We start from the raw sequence: 22,333 nt of genomic DNA, 5'->3' as shown, positions 1-22,333 counted from the left end.
AATAAATAAAAAGTCCCCTCTCTGCAGGTATCAACCTTTCACTTTCAGTAAGGCTGGCGGTTACATAAAAGCTAAGGCACCAGCTCTAACAACTAAAATAAATAAATAAATAAATAAATAAATAAATAAATAGTTTCCTCTCTGCAGGTATCAACCTTTCACTTTCAGGCTTTATTTAGGCCATTTTCCTGTCCTTACGGGACACAACCGCAGCTGCTTCGGCAGCAGCACAGCCCCAAGCAGGAGTTACCCAGGCCCGGTAGGCCCCATCTAAAACCCCTCAAAGCCCACAGCCCCTCCCGCGTAACCGGGATGGCAGCGGGCTGAGGCGGGGGGGAGCGGCCGTCGCCACAGAGACAACCCACACGGCTTCACTGCCCCACGACCCCTGTGCCGGCGCAGGCCCGGTGCCCCACCGGCGCCGCTCGCTCACCCGCCCGGCCCGGCCCGGCCGCTCCTGGCCTCACCTCCGTCCGGCCGCGGCTTCTTTTCGAATCCGACCAATGGCAGCGCACGGCGCCGCGCGGCCTCCTGGGAGGACGGCGCCGAGCGGCGCAGGGCCCGACGGGAAGTGTAGTCCCGGAGGGGCGGGGCCGCCTGCCCCGGTTTGCCCTCAGGCGGCGGCCGCGCCCCGCTGGCTCGGAGCGCCCGCGGGCCACGGCTGTGCTGGGGCTGTGGTGGCGGGCATTGTGGTGCCACCGCCGCGCGGGGCCGCCAGCGCCCGGCCCGTGGCCGCAGCAGGATCTCGGCTGCGGGGGGAAGGCGCCCTGGCCCCGCCGGGCCTGGCCGCCGCAGCCTGCAGCGCCCGGGCTTCGCTTCTCTCAGGTGCGGCAGAAGGACGAGTGTAAGTTGAGCTTGTCGGAGCTCTGGGTGATTACAGGCCTTTTGCTGTTTGTTTATAAACAGAATAATCGTTGTTTGCAGGTGGTGAGTGAGAGAGGCCAGTGACCTGCTCCATGCCTTGCACCAGAACTGGGATCAGCTGAATTGGGAAATTCCCGTTTTAAGATCGGGATGTGCTTGTGCCTTACCCTGGGTTCAGTCCTGACAAATGACAGATGTGGAAGACACTTAGTACGGTGCCTTTGTTTAAAACCTTCCCCAGGCAGAATTTGTTCCTGAGTGCCAGATTTACATGATGGGCACGTAACTTTTTAATCAGCAATGAAAGAAATTCTTTGGCTTTATTTTGCCAATGAGATCATCATTTTCTGGAATGTCAGGATGTGGAAATGTACAGAATTTAGTAACAAACGTCACCATGAGTTTCTCTTTAGAATTAGACAGGATTTTTTTCAGCTGTAATAAGAAACGTGTGCCAGTTTTGAATTGAAATAAAAGGACAAGTAACTTGAAAATAGTTAGTATCTGCCAAAACCAAATTTTAATTTTTCTGCTTGAAGAAAAGACTGCCAGCGAAAGCAAGCAATTCTGTAAAGGAATAATTCTAAACAGATTTTATATCAGCTGCTTTCGTGAGGTTGTCTTTAACATTAAATTCTATCTTTCTTTAAACAGAAGCTGTGTCATATCAGTAAAAGAGGTATATTAGAAGATTTCAGTTTGGTTGCAGGCCACTTTGTAAGAGTTGGTCTGTTTTAACAGCAGAAAATGATACAATGTTGAATTTGAAATTGTTTGCTAGTAAAACTGAAAAGTTCTTGAAATCATGCTTGTAAGACTCTGGCTAACCTTTTAATTTTTTTTTTTTTTTTGTTTTTATCCTAAACAGAATACAAACTACTGAACTTACCTAATGCCAAATCACCTTTTTCATACCGGGAGAGGACTAAGAATGACTCTCAAAATAAAGGAAAAAAAAATGTTCCTGGGAAAAAACATGAAAGTTCTTGTCTACTACTTGTTGGAGAGGAAAACTGAGGATCTTGGAATACTTTACAAGGTATATTCCTAAAAACTTTGGGGTCTATGTCCTGCAGAAAATTATTCCTATTAAGTAGGGGCATCACAAAGCTCCTTGTACAGGCAATATTTTGATTTTTGAATTTTAGATTTCTGAAACTGTTTTTATGATACTGCACGTGCTGCTAAATTAAATTAGAATCTCAAAGGACTCCCATCAGGATACTGAAAGGGCAAACGAAACCACAATCTGACATGTGTTCCCAGCTTCACACAAACCATGATAAAGAAAGCATTAGGTCAGCATGACCAATCCAACCTGCTTTGGAGTGGGAGATGGTGAAACTCCATCTATGTAAATAAGCTTTATGGCTGTCTTTCAAAATGTTCTTCTTAAAATGGTTTGTGCAAGGACACCAGTTGCAACAAAAATATCTTCTGTTAAAACAGCATGCAGTAACTCGTTCACCCCTGAAATTTGATTATGTTTCTTTTTAAATTCTTTATAACTTGTGTAGCACAATTGGTACTCACTAAAGGAAAATATTTTTATTAAGGACTTGTTGGAACTGTTACCATTACCCTTCGAAGCTTATGTTCCTTGTATCTGAGACAGGATTCAAAAGCTGTGGGTATTCTACTCGTGACAGTGATGAGATGATGCCCTATGAGACAGCACATCTCAGCTTGCTGTCAGAAGTAGACACAGACAGCACTCCCCAGCATCCTTCAGCACATCTGAGTAGCAGCCAAACCAGAACTGGCTTCAATTACTTTGTACTCAGTTCACCTTCCCCAGGGAATTAACCAAGTACTTGAGTTTCCTCTCGTCACTCTTGGTTCTGCTGTGTTTCCCCATATCCTGACAGTGCTGCCTTTCATCCTGGGTGCAGGCCAAGTCCTTCTGCAGGGGTCATTTGGAGCTGACTGGCAAGAGCACTCCTGTTCCTTGTCACAGAGATGTATTGGAGGAAAGTGGTGCATTGTGTAATCCTCCTGCCATGCCAGCCCTGTTGAATTCCTATCTTTCAGGGCTGTGTGTGTCATTTATCCTGTTACTTGCACAGTCTGGTGAATGCATTTCAAACTTCCTTTAATTTGATCCTGTACCCTCATTGCCCTACTCTCATCTGTTGCCTTCAGGCTTCTAATGCACATACAGCTGATTTTTTGCACTCATAACTTCACAGGCTGTTTCACCTTTTTTTTTTTTTTTTTTTTTTCCTTGAGCAATGTAGGTTAGTTTCCATTTATCATCTATTTTAAGCAGTGAGCTACTTCTTCACCCTCTTGGGTGCTCCCTGGCTTGGCAGGCTTTGCCCTGGAGGACAGGTGGCTTTGGGACATGGGTGGTGATGAAGAAGAGCAGTTGGCTGAAAGCATCAGGCCCCCCTCTCTGGGGGAGACAGGAGCTTTCTGTCCTCAGTCTGCAAATACTGCTGCTGTTTTATAGCTAATTTTGTTAAGTGACTAATTGTGGGGTTTCAGTTAGGATAGGAGGAAACCTCCTGAAAAGAGCTCATGGATAGTTTTGAGGCTATTCCTTTGAGGTGCTCTAGGAATATAAAATACTGTTTGGAAAATGAATCATAGGCTCACTGGCAAAAAGGGGCTTTCAGGAGCGTATTCAAACTTGAGAGAGCCAGTCAGGAGCCTGGAAAGGAAGGAAGGGACACTGATGGGCAGGTGGAGGCACCTGTAACACCAGGTGCTGGGCTTAGGCCTTAATGCTTGTCCTCTGGACACTGCCATGCTTGTGCTTCTCCTTGCAGTGAGGCCACCTGGTCCCATGCTGGTGTTTTGTGTAAGGAAAATATGCTACATGTGCTCAGCATACCATTTTTAAATCTTCATGTGATAATCTGTGTATGGCAAACAGAGGATTACTTCTTCACCAAGAGCTGTGTTGCTTCAGATAGGAGCAGATTTGAAATACATTTTCTGATATGTGTTTCTTCTGCTTTGCATAATTCAAGACTTTGTCTTTGGAAAGAGTGCAGTAGAGACAAAAAAAGCTATTGCTCTGTCTTCCTGTTCTCTTCCCACCCTCTGGAATTTGTTCTGTCCCTTATTGAATTGTTGCATAATTCTCTGATGAACTAAAGAGATCATTTCATCTGTAACCAACCTTTAAATCTTGTAATTAAGCCAGAAACTTCCAATTGTTCTCTGTAATGCTTTAAAACAAATAATCACTGCTTTGAAGGTCAGATCTTGCATTTTGAAATGAGAACCTTCTACCTCTCATAAATGGTAAGGACTGTTTTCACATTGTGACACAGGTATTTATCCTGTAAATGTGTCATCTGTTTTGTCTTACTGAAAGTCATATGGTGAATAGTGTAGTTAGTTTTTAGGGGTTTAAGATATGGTGTATTCAATAGTAAAACTATAGTTAATATAATAATATGTAATAGAATCATAAATAAGAATATAATTAATGAAATATGCAGTCAGGAGTTTTATTCTATGAAATTCTGTGTATTTTTATGAGAAAAGGTGACTACCCTTGAACTGTGTGCTGTGTGATGCACAAGGGTGTATAGATGGCTTTTCTATAACTGAATATAGTTTGTGGGGCATTTGTGTTGTGCCTCAGTAAATGAGCATCAGCCCAGCTAGACAGTTGTAGGTCACAAAAACAAGGCATTTTTGAGTTACTGATATTCACATAATTGGAAATCTTGACAGATAATCCATGAGCAGGAAGACTGATGGCTGATACTGAATAGTTGGTTAATATTCTTTCCTCCTAGTCACCTCAGACACCTCAGGACATACTCTTAGAAATGGCTCTACAGGTGGAATAATACATTGAATACTGTATTTAGAGTAAATCTGGATGAGTTTTGGCACTACTTTCCTATAGTCTGGGTCTTGCATCTTAGTTTTCCTGTGGATTTCAAGTTCTTATAACCTGTTGTCATAAAAATTGAGTTGTGTTGTTGATACAGAAGATACAGTCCAGAAACACTGGCTACTTCAGGAGATTTTTTTTTTTTTTATGTATGTTGCTTATATTTCATGAAGGGTATTTGAACTGTGCATCCAAATTTTGTTTGGTTTCTTTAAGTGCTTCCTGCTTTTTTTGTTTCTTTTTTAAAAATTATTTCCAAATCTGTGCCTAAGTTCTGCAAAGATTTGCATCATGTCTTTTTACCTTCCAAGTCTGAGCCCAGGTATGTTGCCACTTTTTTGTAAACATGATGTTAGCTATTTTATTTGCAGACAGTGTGCTAGCTCCAGGTTAAGGGTTGGAGGTGCATTCCAGATCTTACTAGTAAAACTTTATTTCTCCCCATGTGTTATTGATTCTTTTTCAATCATCTGCTGAGCTGTGTAAATACCAACAAGGGTAACTATAATTTGAAGGTAAAATGTTAGAGTTGGCTTTTCTTAAAATGAAACATATGTTTGAGTTTTATTGCAATTGAGGCTTCAGAAATTTTATTTCACTTCTAGGCTGCTTGTGGAAATTCTTTATGGTGTAAGAAATTGAAGCTTTAATCCTTAGTATTACTTTTTGAAGAATATTGCTAGGGTGGTTTTTTGTGGTTTTTTGTGGTTTTGTTTGTTTGTTTGTATGTTTTTTTGTAGTGCTATGTAAAATTCAATCTCTAAATACCTGTCTAATGGTCCCAGAACCTTCAGAACAGCCCAAGAAAATTTTACCAAGGACATTTTGTAAAAAGTTACATTCTCAATTTTTACTCTATCATCTTACTTAACCAGATAAATAAATTGGAACATGAATTCAATACATATCTAAAGTAATGCAATTCTGAAATAGGGAAACTGGCCAAGATATCTCTAAATATATATCAGATACATAGCTTTTAGGTGAAGAAGCTGAAAGAATTCCAGTAAAGGGGTGTGTGTGTGTACAAACATCTGTAAGTTCTCTGTAGAAGCCAGAGGACTGGCTAATGCTGTGTCTCAGAAATATAAGGTGCCTCAAAAAGAAGTGGATCAAGAGCAAGAAGTTCACTGCTCAAATAACATGGGCTAAATCCAAGGAGCAGGCTATGTTATAGTGTAGTATTACTCATCTTGCTGTGTCTGACACCCAAGACAGAGTTTCTTTTATTCTTGCCAAATGTCAACCATCTGTCTTGATCTCAGGAATGAGTGCCATTCCTGACATGATGTACCTTTCCTTGGAATGTCATCCTGGCTTTGGGCACTCAGGACTTATGCTCTAACTCACGTGAAGATGTGATTGGAGCAGGAAAGTCACACCACTGACCTTCAGATGTTTTAACTTGGGCTTCCTGTACACCATGTGTTGAAACACCCAGAATGGATTCAGGTCTATGTTAAATTCTTGTTCTGGAAAGGGACTTAAACTACATAGTACAGCTAAGCTATGTAATTATCACCCAGATTACCCTTTGGAGGAACCTTGCTTTTTTCACTAGCCTTTTAGCTTAGATACCAAAATTAATGTCTAGTTTTGGGTAACATGGTTATCCTACAGCATGATAAAAGGGTGAGGAATGAACATTGAGAAAACCAATTTCTTAACCAGTGACATACCTTCAAAGAACTGCAAAATTATTATTTGGCAGTAGCAAATGGCCAGGGCTTACATTTTACTGTATTACCAGCTGGGCATTGGCCATCCTGGAGGAAAAACAAACAGTAGGCAGAGAGCTTAATACATGCTGGACACCTACCCTGTATAGAACAAAATCATAGTCCTGAATAGCAGAGCCTGTGTTTGTGCCATGCAATTGGACTACAATGGTCCTTGCAGTCCTTGAAGAGAAACACAATCTTCTTCACTCAAAGTGGAGCAGCAGGTAAAGGGCTGTGAAAACTCATGAAGTCTTGGTTACTTTTCAAAGGGTGGATTAATGAGCAGCTAACTTCTTTTTGACACATTCTTATGCCACCATTTTTAGCCAAATCAGCCAGTAGATCGGTGTGGCCAAACAGCTACTGGGGCAGAAGAAGGGCAGGCAGGAGGGCAGGGCTGCTTCTCCTGTGTTAGGCAGTCTTGGATTGGCTACTGTTTGTAAAGTTGCGTTTTTTGGCAATTCTTCAGCAAGGACTCGAATATGCAGGTGCCTGCCTGGACTGCAGCCTTTGAGCATATCCAGACTTGCAGAGTTAGAGAGTGTTTCCAAAGGTAGTTTAACATCTTGTTCTCAGATTGATGCTGCCCTGCCTGATGTTGTCACAACATGCTGCAGCCAAGGATAAGCAGTGTTTTGAAACAGGTCAGGCTTCCTTACTGAAACTTTGCTCACAGCTGAAATCTGAAGAAACTGAAAGGCTGAGTGCTAGTAAATACTGGCTGATCTCACCCTCAGTAGTCAGAATAAACCCTCTTTTGCAAAAATTGAGGTAAATAATGAAATTCCATTGTTGCTAATTCATTCAGTTTTGTGCATCTGAATTTTCCTGTCTTGTTTAAACAAATTATAGGATCTGACTGCAGTTTCAGTCAGGTGCTTTGTATAGTGTTGCCAAGTACTGTCATGCTGCCTCACTTCATTGTATATGTGGATGCACTGAAGAACACACACATGTTTAAAAATTACAGTGAGATCCTTCTGTGTGAAAGGCATTATAAAAAAAAGATAATAATTTCAACATTTGATTCAGTTATTCTATATAAAGCACATTTTGGCATTATGAAAAGAACCAAAACATTTAACAGTTATGGGGGAAGAAAGGAGTCCATTTTATTTTAAAGGATAATATTAGTATAAATTTAAAAATGAGTCATACTCTAACTAATTTCTAACTTGGTGACTCATGCTCTTGGCAAACTAATTATCCAGGACAAGTGACTCAGAAATAGATGCTGTAGTTATATGGCTCTTGCAGTTACAACTAAACATGAGGTGTGATTTTGGGTATAATAAATGTATCTATACCCAAAATTATGCCACAGTACTGGTTGAGGGTGTATTATGCATACAGATTTCTTTAATCTGATGTGTTTTTGTCCTTGTCAGGTAGGATGGTGTAGCTGGTTTTGGGTATCTAAAGCAGTCATGGCCACCAAGAATCTCAGAGGTGTGTTTGGTTAAGGAAAATCTAATCAGGGGTGTATTTGGTCAAGGAAAATCTAATCTGGTGTGTATTTCTTTCTGTCCAGGAATGGTGATTTGTTAAAGTCTTATCACAAGAGCATTTCTCTGATTGAAATTTTCACTTCAGATTCTTGAAAAGTTGTTTGATGAATATTATTGATCATATTGATCTGGAGATGATGGGAAGATTCATTCTGTATTTGCTTGGAATGAATGTAGTACCAGGCTGTTAGCTGTAATCCTCTGTTTTGTTTCTTTTTCTTTCCATGCTACTGCTCCATGGCTGCAGTCTGCAAAGTACTATCACAATGCAGGTCTGCTCTGATGAAATCACAACTAGTGCTGATGCCTGCCTATGATGGGAAGAGAATCCAGACTATCAACCTGGGATTTCTGGCCTCTTAATAGGCAAGTCTGATGCTCATCTTTCCCTTTCCCCTCATTGGCTCCCTTTGTTTCTGTTTTTCCTCTGTATTATGAACCCATATTGAAGTTCAATGTCACTGTTTCCTGGGAACCCAGTTTCATTTGGGTGTACATACAGTCTAAAGAAGTCACATGTCACCTCCATGGTGGGAGCTCATCATGCAGTGAAAATAGAAAACAATTTTGTTTTAGTAGTTCTGAATGATTTTCAGCTGAAGCAATGAAAAGGAAAGTCAGGCATATTTAAGTGAAATGTTCATGTTTCCCAACTATGATTTTTAAATTGAGAATTTATAGTAACATTAGAAATTACTCACTGCAGATACCTATACAGCCTTATTCTCAGAAAGCAGGCTATTCATTAGAGTAGCTGAAGTGATTCCTGTAGGAGAATGTCTTAAGCAAGCTGCATTGAATAGTAGTTTGTATTCTCTTTCTTTTGTTTGGTTGTAAGTATAGTGAAGAGCAGATGAAATAATTAATGACGCAGAGAATAACACAAATCATGTCAAACAAGGCCTTCAAACACTGTGCTTTGAGGTCAATTACCTGTGTGCATGGAACTTTGATCACACTGGTAGTGGCCAGATGACAGAACTTGGGTGGATATACACACAAAGATAAATAGGCAGCTTTTCACTGAATTTTCAAGCAGAACAAGAAACGTCAGTGAAGTGAAAATGGGTGTTTCTAATATGCTCAAAGAACTTCAACAAAGGAAGCTAATACTGATTAATTAATTTGCTGAAACTGCAAGCAAGGGGATTTGTTTGTTTGTTATTTAAACTTAAATGGATCCTGTTTCCAATAAGCAGCATGAAGGAGGAGTATTTCCAGGGCACTGCCATTCCAAATGGAAGACAGCGTGTTCTCTGCCTGCTGAAATGTAAGTTTGACTGCTAATCACCCTGCCTAAAGCACTGCTAGATTAATAGCCAGCTTTCCTGAGAATACAGTTTCTGGGGAACTGAAGCTGTTTTCCTGTTTTTTTAAAGAAGAAAATTAAGATATTCTTATTTTTTTCAAGTAGAAGTCTTTCAGGTTTCCCTTTCAGCACTGACCCTGCCTAGACAAATGAGTTAAAAATCTGAGAATGACTCTGAAAGTCTGCTGCTAAATTTTTCAGTTAAGAGGCATGGAACATTTACATTTCTGGTTTGGGTGAAACTGATCCAAATGGAGCTTTCATTTGGGAAGTGAAACCTGTCTTCAAGTCCTTTCTCAGCTTTCTTGCTACTTTTTATTTTAGCAATATTACTTCTTTTCTTTAAATGGGAGGTGAGAAGAACAGTTATTCACAGTTTGTAAAGGGTTTGAAGATCTGTGTGCACAGAGCACTATGTAGGTGAAAATTATTTAAATTCAGAACTGTGTTTTGTCTTCTTCCTTTTTTCCTTATGTTACTCTAGATTTGATTATGAGCAGATTGACTTCAGACACAGCATAAACTTGGTTGGTGATTAAGGGTGGTGAATTTTGGGATTTTTGTTTTAATCACAGACTTTCTAGTTCACTGAAATTAGGGTTCCAGTCTGATTTCTCTCTGCAGGAAAGATAAGCTCTTTTTTCTTAATGTTTTCATTAATTGTTTGTCTTTGTTCCTATGAAAATACTACGATGAGTCCATCACTGGTGTTCTTTGCATTTGCTTCAAAATATGGGAATGAATCTGCTCTAAAAATGACTTTATCTGTGTATGTCTGTATGTATTCTGGGAGGATCTAAGGTCTGAAAACTGTTAATGATAAGGAGGTCATAAATCAGACACCTTTTTTTCTGTTTAGAGTTTTAGGTCACACATAACAATTTCAGCTTGTATCAGATTGCAGTTGTGCCTGTGAATGAAGACTAATGCCATATTTGTGGGCATTATGTTATGTGCAGTCCATGACCACTGGTGCCTCAAAACCATTGCATCAGTGTTTCTTTATCTGATGTGGTATGTGTACCTTCCTTTCTGATCCTTTCTCATGCTTGTTCTCAATCTTTTTCTTTTTTTTTTTTTTTTTTTTTTTTCCCTCTCTCTCTCTCTGTGTATGTATGTTTTAGGTTTTTGTTTGGTTGGTTTTGGGTTTTGGTTTGGTTCCCCCTTCTAAAAGGAAATGGAATGAAGATAACATACATGTCTCCTCTGGTATATTAATTAAATTTTATAAATTAAGAAAAAGCAAATCAGTTGGTGCTTACTACTTTGAGAGCAGTCAGGAAAAAGGAATGATGGATAGATGTCTTTGTTGTATCAGTTCTGTTTTCAGTTGAAATGCAAAGGTTTCATAAACAGAAAAAAAAAGTATCTTTGTTTCCTGTTTCACAGGAGATATACAATGCTTTTGTTTTCTCATTCCATGTGGGAGATTACTGACACCAAAAGAAATGGTAGCTGCTTTAGCTGACATTCATGTCAAAATTAGGATAAATACAATAAATTTGGTTAGCAATGTTCACGAGATCAAGGAGTCTGATTTACCATTTTGGGTTGAAAAGAACAATAAATGTGTATAATCAGAACTTTATATATGAGTGTTAAAGTAACGTCCCAGGGTGTTAAACCAGATGCTTCAAGTGCAAAATCTTTTGTGCTCCATGGTACTTGGCATATGTTGCTTAGACACTTCCATGTTAATAATTGATCCAAATAACTTGTTTTGATCACCCATATGGTATCTTTGAGTCTTAAATTCCCATTAGACCAAGCGTATGTTTGTATTAGATGTGTTTTATTACTAGAAAACAAATATTTTGGTGACACTAAGATCCCTGCAGTGAAGTACTAATTGATTCCTATGCAGGAGAGACTCTGAAAGTTGCTTTCAGTCGTAGGGGTTTTCTTCACAATGTATCTAATGATAAAACAAAAGTCTCTACTTAGAGTTCTGGTATTCTTTTTTAGTAAATACATAGTTTGTATTGACCTCGTGAAACCTCTGAATTGGCCTCCTGAATGTAATAAAATGCACAGCACAGAACATATTTACTTTAAGATAAAGTCACTAGTTCCAGAAATATTCAGAAGATATCACTATAGCAAATCCACTCTATGTTAGCATAAGATTGTTTCCCTTCTTTATTACTCAGTAGTTGGAGCATTTAAGGACAAATTTGTCATTTGTAACATAGCTCCTTCCTACACAAAACTTTGATTCTTTGCAAACATGGATTAAAAAGCTATTTTTAAAAATATTTGCATTTGTGTATTATTGTCTGTAGTTTCAACTTTAACTCAAAAGGACCTACTAAATGTTTTTTTAACCTAAACAGATCTTTGGTTTATCTGTCTGAAAGCACATACTCTACTAAATTTTTAGCTCCAGCTGAGTTGTGATGTTTGGACTTTAACCCTGTGCTTAAAGGTTCATTCACACATATGCTTCCATGCTACTGGAGAAATACAAAAGGTGTGGTGTGCTTCCATTTTACACTAATTCCCATCTCTGGGCTAGTTCAAAAGAAGGAAAATTAAACATCTGTGTCCTTTCTAGGCTCTGATGGACACTATGTGTTGCCTCCTGAGTTAGATGAGTAAGCCAGTTTTGTCTGCATTAGAGGTATGTGTGTGCAGCTAGAGTAGTTTAAAGAAATGCCTTTTTATCTCTTCCAAACACAGGCATAGGAAGTCAGGTTCTCTGTTGGTACCTGATTCATTATCATGAATATCCATGTAAATTTCATGTCAGCATTTAAGCTCTGGGAGTACAGACCAATGCTGGTTAAAAGTCTCTTGTACAGCTGACTGTTGATAGGAGAACCAGTTTCTCCTCTGTAGATGTGGTGGTGCTGAATAGAGGTAGTCTTTTGTACTTGGCAGCCATTCATTCTTTCAAAGTGCTTGTTTTGAAACTATCACTTACCTCCTGATTGCATTGTGAAGGACCACACGAAAGTGCTGAGTTGCAAAAAAAGTGTAGACATTCAGCTGAGCAAAACCAGTATGTATACATACATGAGGATAATTGTCTGTGGGGGAGCAGTCAGCAAAGGCTATTGTTTTCTCTACTAAGTGCTCTGCCACTTGTTGCAAGAATTTATTCTCTTTTATGATGATGAACATTATTTCTCAATCAGTGGATTGTGAACTTGCCTGTTTTACAATCACATTTTGTATATTTAAGTTCGATAGTTAAAAGATAAGCAGTAGTACACTGAGCCAAATACTTGGGTAAAAGGTAGACTTTATGGGGCAAAGGAGAGTGCATTGGAAATGAGTTTTTTAGCTTTTTTACATAGCTAAGAGTTTGAATCCATTACCTGTTCATTTTCTTTTTTAAAAAGTTCTCTGCAGAATAGAAACTATGGGATGGGGAAAAAAAAAAAAAGATTATTCGCCTCCAACAGATGCTTTATCTTCACTGTCTGGTACTTGTAAGAAAAAATCAAGGACCCTAAATGCTACTAATTTGGGGAGTTTTATTTGAAATATCTGAACTAAGGTACTTAATTTTTTGGTTTTTTCCCCATAAGAAGAGCACCAACAGCTCTTTAACTGCCAGGGTTCAGTTAAAGTTGGAGAGAGTAGATGTAAAATAAGTTACTGCCTAGTTGGACATAGAGGTATTAGCAGGGAAGCCTTTAGGGAGAAAAGATTATCACTGCTTTGTGACTGCTGCATGCTTTTTTTTTTTTTCAGTTGGGATGAAAGACAGCAACCACAATCCCTAATCTCATCTCAGAACTGCCAGAGGAGAACTCTAGAAACCACTTGGAGCACTGCAAAATCTGGCCACAGGCAAGATGGTAAGACCAGCCTACCCCTGTGTACCCTTCTGACTCATTGCCTAGTCTTGGCTTCCCTAGTCTTGTTGTTAGATGGGTAAGTTAAGTCTGTTTCACAGGCAGAAAGTGATTATACAAGGGGAAACAGAGGAGAGATTTACATTAGATGTTGTTAGGAAGAAATTCTCTACTCAGAGGATAGTGGGGCACTGAAAAAGGCTGTCCAGACAAATTGTGAGTGCCCCATTCTTGGGAGTGTTCCAGGCCAGATTGGGTGGGGCCCTGAGCAACCTGATCTGATGGGTGGCATCCCTTTGCATGGCAGGGGGCTTGGAAATAACTGGTATTGAAGGTCCCTTCCACCCCAAACAATTCTGTGTCCTAGTTCAGACAGCATTCCAGGTAGTATTCATGCTGCCTTGCCTGGCCACTGGGCTTGGCACTTGGGCCAGGAGATGTATCTATGCCCCATTTGTCATCAACAAAGAGAAAGAACATTCCTCCTCAGGGCTGTTCAGACTGCCAAAGCAACATTCCTGCTTAGACAGAATGCCTTTTTCCATGTTTCTTTTGATGAAAGTGAGGGGGAGATGAGCTTCTCCTCCATGCAGGGCTTTTCTTCTTATCATCAGCAGTTTTTCTTTTAAGTGCCACAGAAGGCATAATTGAAAGAAGCCTGTACTAATAGGTGGGTGAAAGGGGAAGGAACTGATGGGTCTCAATATCATCTTTCTTGGCCTCAATCTGACAAAGATTTAGGCATATGACTAAATTTATGCCATTCATTTCCTCTGTCATCTGCAATCAGTTTCCCCTCTCAGATGCTTTAGTGTTTAGGGAAGCAGAATTCTCATCTGAGCTAGCTGTTGTGGTAGTAAGACTTAGTTTTCCTGAGTCACTCCAATAATCCCAGAGGTCTTTATGTCCATTTTTAAATACTCTTGACATTGCAATTTCCAGATAAGAATTTTACTCAGTTTTAGAGCTGTTTTGTCCCATTTGATTTACTAATCTGTCACTTGTCATTATATAGTTATGCTTGACTGTTGATCTTTTAGCCCTGCAACTTATGAGAAAAAGATCTTGAAAGAAACGTGTCTGCCAAAGGTCCTTCTGCATGCACCAAAGCAGTTATGTTTTTTTTCCAATTCTGAAGAGAAATTGAGAATAAATACCAGACTCTTAGACTTGGCACTTTCTATTTGATATGTGCAATGTGTGAATATACCTAAAACAAATCAACAGTATCTTTTTTTTTTTTTTTTTTGTGAAGAATGTTCTAAATAGTTGATTTATTTTGCTTTGCTAGATGTGCTTTATTTCAGAGGAAAAATTGAGTAAGAACTAGTACAACTGACCTGCAGTATCGAAACTGGATAAACATGGACATAATTTGAATAGAAATATAAATAGGAATGGCAGAGTACCAGCAACTGCTTGAATATAAATTCTCAGGCAGGTATAGGAGAATTCTCTCTCCTTACATTATTTACATTGCAGTCTGTGTAGTTTGAGAAGGATATGTACATGTGTCTTGTTACCACTTCTCTCCAAAATGTGACCAAACCTTTGTAGCTGGTTGGCTTTGAACTAGAGTAACACCACTGGTACTCTTTTTTGTTGTTGTTTTTGGATAACAGACTTACACGTGGTCTGCACTTGTTTGATACTTACTTTAGCTTAGCCTTAGACCACAGATTTAGGAGTCCCATGGAATGAAGGAGGGAGGTACAACCCTCAGAGGTTCCTAAAAAATTTCAAGCCAGATTGTCTGATGACAATATACCTGAAAGGGTGGTGTATTTTCTTTGTTTGTTTTTTTCCAGTTCCATTGCTTTTGAAACTGTAACATCTGGACCACAGCACTTTTGATCCATGGCAAAGTATCCTAACTGCAAGGGAGTCAGTAGTTTGCTGAAACTGACAGACTTGCCCTCTGTGTTTATAAACAAATAAAAAGAGGTGGGAGAAAGCTGAGTGTCTGAAACACAGGCAGGTATGGAATAATCCATGAAGTGTTTGCTGTACAAATGTGTAATATGCAGTGAGTTGGTATAGCAGACTTGTTCAGTGATCTAACATCATCTGTGTCCTGGATTGTTCAGCATACAATGTGTTTGTAGTCCTTTTCCCATCAGATTGATGGTTTACAGTGAGATACATAGAAAATATTTTAAAATATAAACTAGAAGCTTCCACCTGCTTCACTTGAAGAAGAAAGACAGAAATACTGAGTAAATGTTAATTTTGAAAGAACTGAAATCATTCTTGACTTCATTTGTCAATATTGCTCCTAGATTCTATTGAGATTGTCTTACAAGTTTAACTGAAAACTGAACTGGCAAACCTTGTTTAGAAAGCTAGGGTAAAAGAAAGAGGAAAAATTTACTTTAATTGCACTGAGGTGTTAGAAACTTTGCTCGTAATACATGCCATGACTTCATTGACAAATTTTATATGTTCCAGTCCACTTCTGTGGCATAATTGTGCAAAATTAACAGCAAAATGTTAGGGAAATACTTAATTAGAAATAAAGAATTGGAAGGAACTTCAGAAAGGTGCCTTCTCCTTGCTTTAAGTCTGGATCAGTTCTACTTAAGCTGTTCATCCACAGATATTTAGCTTCCCTAAGAATTTGCCAGCAATGAACAGTCAGGTCTTCTGGTTCAGACTAACACTTGTCTAACTTCATGCTAGGAAATGTCTGCCTCCAGTGTAAAGTAGATTTCCCTTCCTGCAGTTGCCACTTATGAATTTTCTTACTTCTTAACAACTGTGATAATTTCCTTTGCTGCTACCTGTTCCAGCATGTGTACCCCTTCAAATCTTTCATTTCATAGACTAAAACTTGATGTTTTCATTTCATTGTTAGTCATTCCAAAAGATTTAGAATCCTAAAATTGGACACAGTACTTGAGTACAGTATTCCAGTGAGTCAGTGGAAAGACTATTCTGCTACCAGCAGGATATTTAAGTGTGCAGTTAAAGGTGCTCTTGCTTTTTTTGGAGTAAGGTAAAAAGTTTCCACCTTTCAGCTGAGATACAGTAACTGCTTGTGTGTCTGATCCCAGGAAATGCAGAGAAAAACAGGTTTGATCTCCTGTTCCATATCAGGCTGGCTGTATGTGCAGTTAGTTTCTGTGTCAGGGACTGGAAGGGACAGCTCTTACCAGCTGGGGACAGTAGCAGCAAGGATTCCTCATGCCCTAAGAGGTTAGACTTGACAATTTTGTAAAGTGTACCTAGCCAGCTGTCTAGATTTGACATCAAATGAAATAAAGGTCTGTGCCAGTCCAGACAGCAGCCTTCTGCTTTGTAGTTTAAACATAATCAGGTAAGCTAGGGACTACTCAAGGAATTTCAGTTTTGGAAGCACTGAGCCACATGTAGGAGTAAATGTTTGTAGCCTGTCTTCCTTCTTACCCTCTTCAGGGCAATCACTTTCAGGCTGGCAATTACAATGCTTATGCATAGGAAAATTAAGAAAATTCCCAAGTATTTTAATAATCTTCAGAATATTATTTGCAGGCTTTTAAGAAGAAAATTTTACTTTGTTCTCAAACACTCTTTCTTCATTTTCCCAACTTGGTGTGCCTGTTTTTTCCGTTGCTTGCTCTCAGTTACCTAAATGTAATTGTTCTGGTCCCAGTCACGAAGTGGAAGAATGGCACATTAGCACTCCTGAAGCCATTTCTTAATGCAGTATCTCTTTCTGGAGACAGTTATTTTAGTTCTTCATTCTTTGTAATGTTCTACCATGGAGGCCCCATTTGCTGTACTAATTCTGGGTGTAGGAAGGAGCCGCTACGAGACCTGTTTTTACTTTAAGAACAACCACGCATATAGTGACTGGCAGTTTGTATAAAGAAATGACCTTCATGTGCAGAGCAAAATTCAATTAGTGTTTCCTTTCAAGTATGCACAACACCACAGCATAATTCACCCCGTTTTATTTTAATTCCACTCGATATTTGATATATTCAATTCAGAAAATGCTTTTTTACACTTGGGTGTCTCAGCGGTCAGAGAATAAATCACAGTCACAAGATTATCAGTGCTGTGCAGGGAAAGCCAGGATACTAAAAAAGCATGAGGTCAAACACATTCAAGGTCACACTGGTCCCTCTAAGCTGTTGCGTGACACGTGACAACGTAGGAAAAAACTTGAACGTTCCTCCCGATGTGTAAATAACTTAGTGTGAGCTGCAAGGCATAGCTGGGTGCACACGCACCGCGGCCTCCGAGACACGGACACCTGGGTCACATGAGCGTGCGCCAGGCTACGCCGAAGCGAAAATAACCTGGCGGCCGGTGCCAGGGCAGGCTGCTCAGTGTGCAGCGGCGAGCGGGGTGGCAGGGCCGGGACACTCCGCACTCGCACCGGGGGCAGCGCGGTGCCCGTGCCCCGCCGGCCCGGCCCGCCCGCGCTCCCGCGCCGCTGGCGGAGGCCCGCAGGTGCGGGGCGCGGCGCCGGGAGCGCGCACGCTGCCCGGGCGGGGGGGTCGCCGCGTCCCCGGCGAGGGCGGCGGCCGCCCCTCTGCAGCGCGCTGCGGGCAGGACGCCTGCGCCGTGCGGGGGGGCGGGCGCCGCATCCCAGCGCTCGGGGCTGCGGGCACGGGCGCCGGCATGAGCGGAGGCTTCGCCGCGCCCAGCCGGACCTGAGCCGGGAGACAAAGGGGAGAAACCGCCGCCATGGGCGAGCAGCTCCGCGCCCAGCCCGCCACTCCGGCGGGGCCGCCGCCCGCCGCCGCCTCCTGCTCGCTGCTCGGCGGGCTGCTGCAGAACGGCTTCCACCCCTCGGGGCCGCCGCTCAGCAACGGCGGCTGCGGGGAGCCGCCGCACCCGCTGCTGCTGCGCCCGGAGCTGCCGCCGCTCAACCACGGCTCCCCCGCCAAGAAATGCCGGCTGCGCCGGAGGATGGACTCGGGCCGGCGGCACAGGCCACGTAAGTGATGAGCGCGGCGGCTCCGGGGAGCGGCGCCGGCCCTGCCCGGCCCGGCCCGGTGTCGGGCGGCCGCGGGTCCCGCGCCGCCCCCCTCCCTGCGGAGCGCCGCCCGGCCGCGGCTGACGGCCGCCCGGCTCCGCGCCGCGGGCGTTCCGCCCCCCAGCGCCGGCTGCCGGGCGGGCGGAGCGAGGGCCCCGTGCCGGCCAATGCGGCGGCGCCGCCCGGGCACGGCCCCGCTCCCGCGTGGGCCGGGCCCGCCTGCGCCAATGGGGCGGCGGCGGGCGGGGAGCGGCGGCCCGGCACAAACGCGGGCGGGCGGCGGGCGGCCGCTCCTTGCCGAGCGCGCGTCGGGCGGTGCCACGGTCCTGCCCGTCTCGCCGCCTCCCCGCCGCACGCATGAAGCTCATAGTGCCCAAGAAACACTGTGAGTAACGCCGGGCCGCCCTGGAGCGTGGGAAGGCTCCGCTGGTTAATGTGCGCTCCTTTTGCGAGCGTTGTTAGAATGAAGGAAAAAGCCTGGGAACCCGGAGCAAGTTATTCTGTCTGGCGGGGAAAGATATTTGTAAATAGCTTAGATTTGTAATATGCTTTTCATTTAGGAAGTGTTCGTGAGCCGGCTGTCTTATTTCAGGTTTGGTTTTAAGGCTGAGACTCAAACGTTCTATTTGTTAATTCTGTATTTCCTTCATTCTCTGTGGTTTATTGCTTAGTAGTTTTGCTTTCAGTAGGTATGGAGGTACTGAATAATTCCATGGTAAACTCTGCAAGTAACAAAATCTTGGGGAAAAAGTACTCCGTTTCTTTCCACTCTCACTTCACTAGCCCCTCACATAAACCCACAAAAGTTTGCTCCTTTGTTACAAGTTCAGCGTGTTCCAATCGGGTAATAGCAATAGTCAGGATCACTGCTGCCTGCTGCCAAAACTTAAAGATGTTTCTACTCAGTAGGAAGTAATGTGCATTCAGCTACTCTGGGTTTTGTTGTTTTTTTTTTTTTTTTCTCTTCTTTGTCTTGAAGTGATTATTTAAAAATCTTTCTGGTTAAACAGATCAAAATATTCAGAAGCAACCTTGAAGAGCTGCACCTTTCACTGGACTGTTTATTGGCCAGTGCCTTTCCTGGCTTTTTCAATGCTTTTGGTGAACTTCTCAATGCCACTTTCCCTTAGAATGTTCTCTGATTGATTAATCATGTAGTGTTGCAGTACCCATTGGTAGTTAATTTAGTCCTCTATCAAATTTAACCTATCAGTGACCAAGTTGTTTTCTGTCACAAACTGTTTTTGTGGTCTTTGTGCTGCTTCACATTTTCTTCATGAACAAAACCTGCAGAACTTTTTCTGGCTTACATTTTGATTTAGTGTAACTAACAAGAGTCAGCACTTGCATATCAAACTCTCTAAAATAGTAAAAACTATTTTGAAGCAAAAATAAAGCTTTTAGGGATTCGTGTAATCGCTTGATTAAGAAAAAATGAGAGCTTTGGAATTTCCATCCCATCTTGAAGGAAGAAAGAGCCCATCAGAGTGAAAACTGAAGGTGACTGACTATATTGCTCAAGATGAATGACAACTGAATCTTCAGATGTGGGGTTTTATTGAAATGAGTCTTCAATAAAAACAGCAGCTGAGGGAAGTGCTTTATAGAACTATTTTGTGGGCAATTTATTTGCTGATTAAAATACACAAATACTTGCTGATAGGTTTTTTAATATATATATAGTTTATTTTGTACAAGAAAGAGTTTAAAATTTTGTATTAGTCATACAGGAAATAATGGTAGCACTTTGTCACCATTTAAAAAACTCATTGCATTATTACTCAAATTGTCCTGGTACTGCATACCTTTCCACTGCATCCTCCTCTGGTGAATACTACACAGTACCATTTTTACTGGTTTGTTAAGTGCTTTTAGTCCTGTCCTTTGCATATGCTTGCTCTTTTCTTAAGGACAGATTGCAAAATGAAGTGCAGTTGCCACATGGCATGTGAGACCAGTATTGATTGCAGAGTTTGCTTTGTGTGGTGGTGAAGATAATGAGATAATTGGCATTTCCCAATATTGCAACAAATGAAACCTATCTTTCTGCAGCAATTATCCTTTAAACTCTTATTTTCTTGATTGTTTTTACTTTCTGACAAAGTGAGGTAGAATTTTATGTTCACAAGTTCTTTTTCCCCTCTCAGATAAGCCTGTGGTGAGAGAGGACTGGCCCATACAGCCTCTGCTGGGAACCATGTCTTTGCTTTCTTTTTCCTTAGTTTGACTAGATGGGTTGTCAGGGATATTAGGCTTGTGTCAGTTTTCTTTTTCTTCAGAAATCAGTTTGTGGTAATATAACTACATTTGTGTGAATGGTCACACCTGTTTAATTTGCTTTTGAACCTTTTTCTGGAGTTGGTGGTAACTTTTGGGTTTTATCTGTTTGTTTTTCTGGTGAGGAAGAAGACATTCAATAAGCTGTTGCTACCAAAGATGAACTGGAAGGCTTCACCTGATTTTTGTGCATAATTTAGCTCTAGCTTTTTAATGTTTGAGGAAACTTTCATTACTAAGCAGATATAATTAATTTTTTGAGCTACATATTCTAATTTAATTCAAATAAAAAAAAATGCTTCCATTTTATTTTGTTTTATAACTGTGTAAAACAGGAAGAGGTAATTGAAAAATATATGTAAGCTATTATCCCTTTATCTTTTCAATAAAAATCAGCTTTCAGAAGCTGTAAGAATACTATGCCATCTTCTGCACGTGTTGTTTTGATGTTTTTTTTCTCCTGTTGCTATTTTTGGCTCTCTCACCTCTCCTGGACCCAATTAACACAGAAAGTTCTAAATCATCAAAGTGTCAAGCAATGAAAATGAAATATAAATGAAGTAATAAGATTTCAACATATGTGTGTTCAGAAAGAAAGGCAGCTGAAACTAAGATATTTAATCTGAGACACCTAAAACAGTTTTGGCAAAAGAAGAAACTGCTGCAAACTGGTCAGGAATAAATCCAGGGCTCAGGTAGAGAGAAAAATGTTTTAACCAGCAGGATTCAAGCACAAATCTCTTTCTGAACGTTGAGGAATAAAAAGGTTGAGCTAACCTATGTGGTGATTGTTTAAATGTATGAAAAGCTTTACTCTTGTTGTCTTCTTTAATGAGGGTAAATGTCACTTGATGACCCAGAAGTTCTCTCATTCTTGCTTCCCCTGAGCTCTTGTCTGCGAGGAGAATGTTGTGATTTGATATTTACTTTCCACATGCCCTCATTTTATTGTATGTTAAGATTTTAAAAAATCCAATGTGCTGAAATCTAAATATAATAATGCCTTGTAGGAATAGCCTGGTACTCCAGAGTTAATGCAGAAACTAGGTAAAATGTATTATGGAATTTCTCATGAGTGAACCTTTGCCCCAGATCCACAGCTGTTGGTGTGCATCAGATTACCTACTTATGCAATGCTGTAGATACCTTCTGTTTGCATTGTCACATGCTTCTGCAGCTAAATTTTGGACTAGTAAAGATTTTTATCTCATGGTAACAAACCTCTAAGTAGTTGGCACAGTTTATTAACATAAAGAGAATTAATTTTTTTAAGAAGATAAGTAGAATCTTTGATTTGTGCTGGACTTTTAAGAACACATGATGCATCTTGATGCTTTCTGTATTGGTTCTATGGGACCTAAAACAAGATTTTACAGTTTTTTGACTTACTGCTGTGTAGTAATGCAGTAGAGTAGTTCTGGTTTTGCCACTGTTAAAAATGCAACTGATCCAATAGGTATGTTGCATACCTACTGAAAAGAGAAAAATCAACCCATGAGCCTTATCAGACAATTTTAATTAAGAAGTGCATTTTTTTTACATTATGAGAACATTTCTGCAACTTATCTGGTGTCTTTACAACTCAGCAAATCACAAAGTTTTGACTGTGTTCAGTCTGAGGCATGGGTGGGATGGATTTTACTTTCCCCTCCTTGCTTTCCTGGCTTTTCATAATTCAGGGACACTTATTCAGGTTCTCAATGAAATGCTGGACTCTCAGTTTAAAATAACCAGCAGAAAACCTCAAACACTACTTTCCCCCAAAAAAACCAAACAAATAAAAAAGGACTCCACAATTTTCTCCCCGTTTTCCCTCAAGTCTGTGGAAAACTTACCTACACAAACAGTCAGGCTCTGTTAATTTTGGTGGACTCTGAATCATCTTTCTCTATTCACAGAGGCAGCAAACCCCAGGAGCACCTTCAGTCTGTGTGCAGCTTCCATTAGCACTGGGAAAGTTGAAGTGGATAGGTGCCAGCTGGAGTGGATTATATATAGATAGGGAAAAGAACTGATGGTAGGTCAGTGG

At 41.0% G+C, this 22,333-nt stretch overlaps 2 protein-coding genes across 6 annotated transcripts in view; one reads left to right on the top strand and one right to left on the bottom strand.

The window, feature by feature from the left end:
• Positions 1-842, bottom strand: part of KIF20B (kinesin family member 20B) — a 34,509-nt gene extending 33,667 nt beyond the window's left edge. Inside the window, exon 1 of the mRNA XM_079312867.1 lies at positions 448-842. The gene's annotated coding sequence lies outside the window, so the exon portion shown is untranslated. The remainder of the gene's footprint in view (positions 1-447) is intronic.
• A 105-nt stretch (positions 843-947) lies between these two features.
• PANK1 (pantothenate kinase 1) overlaps positions 948-22,333 on the top strand; it is a 46,548-nt gene continuing 25,162 nt past the window's right edge. The window contains exons 1-4 of one of the 5 annotated variants that reach the window (XM_079312884.1): positions 948-1,079; positions 1,733-1,903; positions 8,197-8,315; positions 9,149-9,219. In XM_079312884.1, coding sequence (XP_079169010.1) covers positions 8,263-8,315; positions 9,149-9,219 — 124 coding nt within the window. In that variant the 5' untranslated portion in view covers positions 948-1,079; positions 1,733-1,903; positions 8,197-8,262. Of the gene's footprint in view, positions 1,080-1,732; positions 1,904-8,196; positions 8,316-9,148; positions 9,220-14,858; positions 15,040-17,273; positions 17,989-18,120; positions 18,413-22,333 lie in introns of those variants that run through there. The other 4 variants (XM_079312886.1, XM_079312883.1, XM_079312882.1 and 1 more) reach the window with 4 other exon arrangements.

This window comes from Erithacus rubecula (genome assembly GCF_903797595.1).
Source record: "Erithacus rubecula genome assembly, chromosome: 9".
Classification (NCBI taxonomy): domain Eukaryota; kingdom Metazoa; phylum Chordata; class Aves; order Passeriformes; family Muscicapidae; genus Erithacus; species Erithacus rubecula.
The sequence above is the reverse complement of the archived record's forward strand: the minus strand, read 5'-3'. Positions and strand labels throughout refer to the sequence as shown.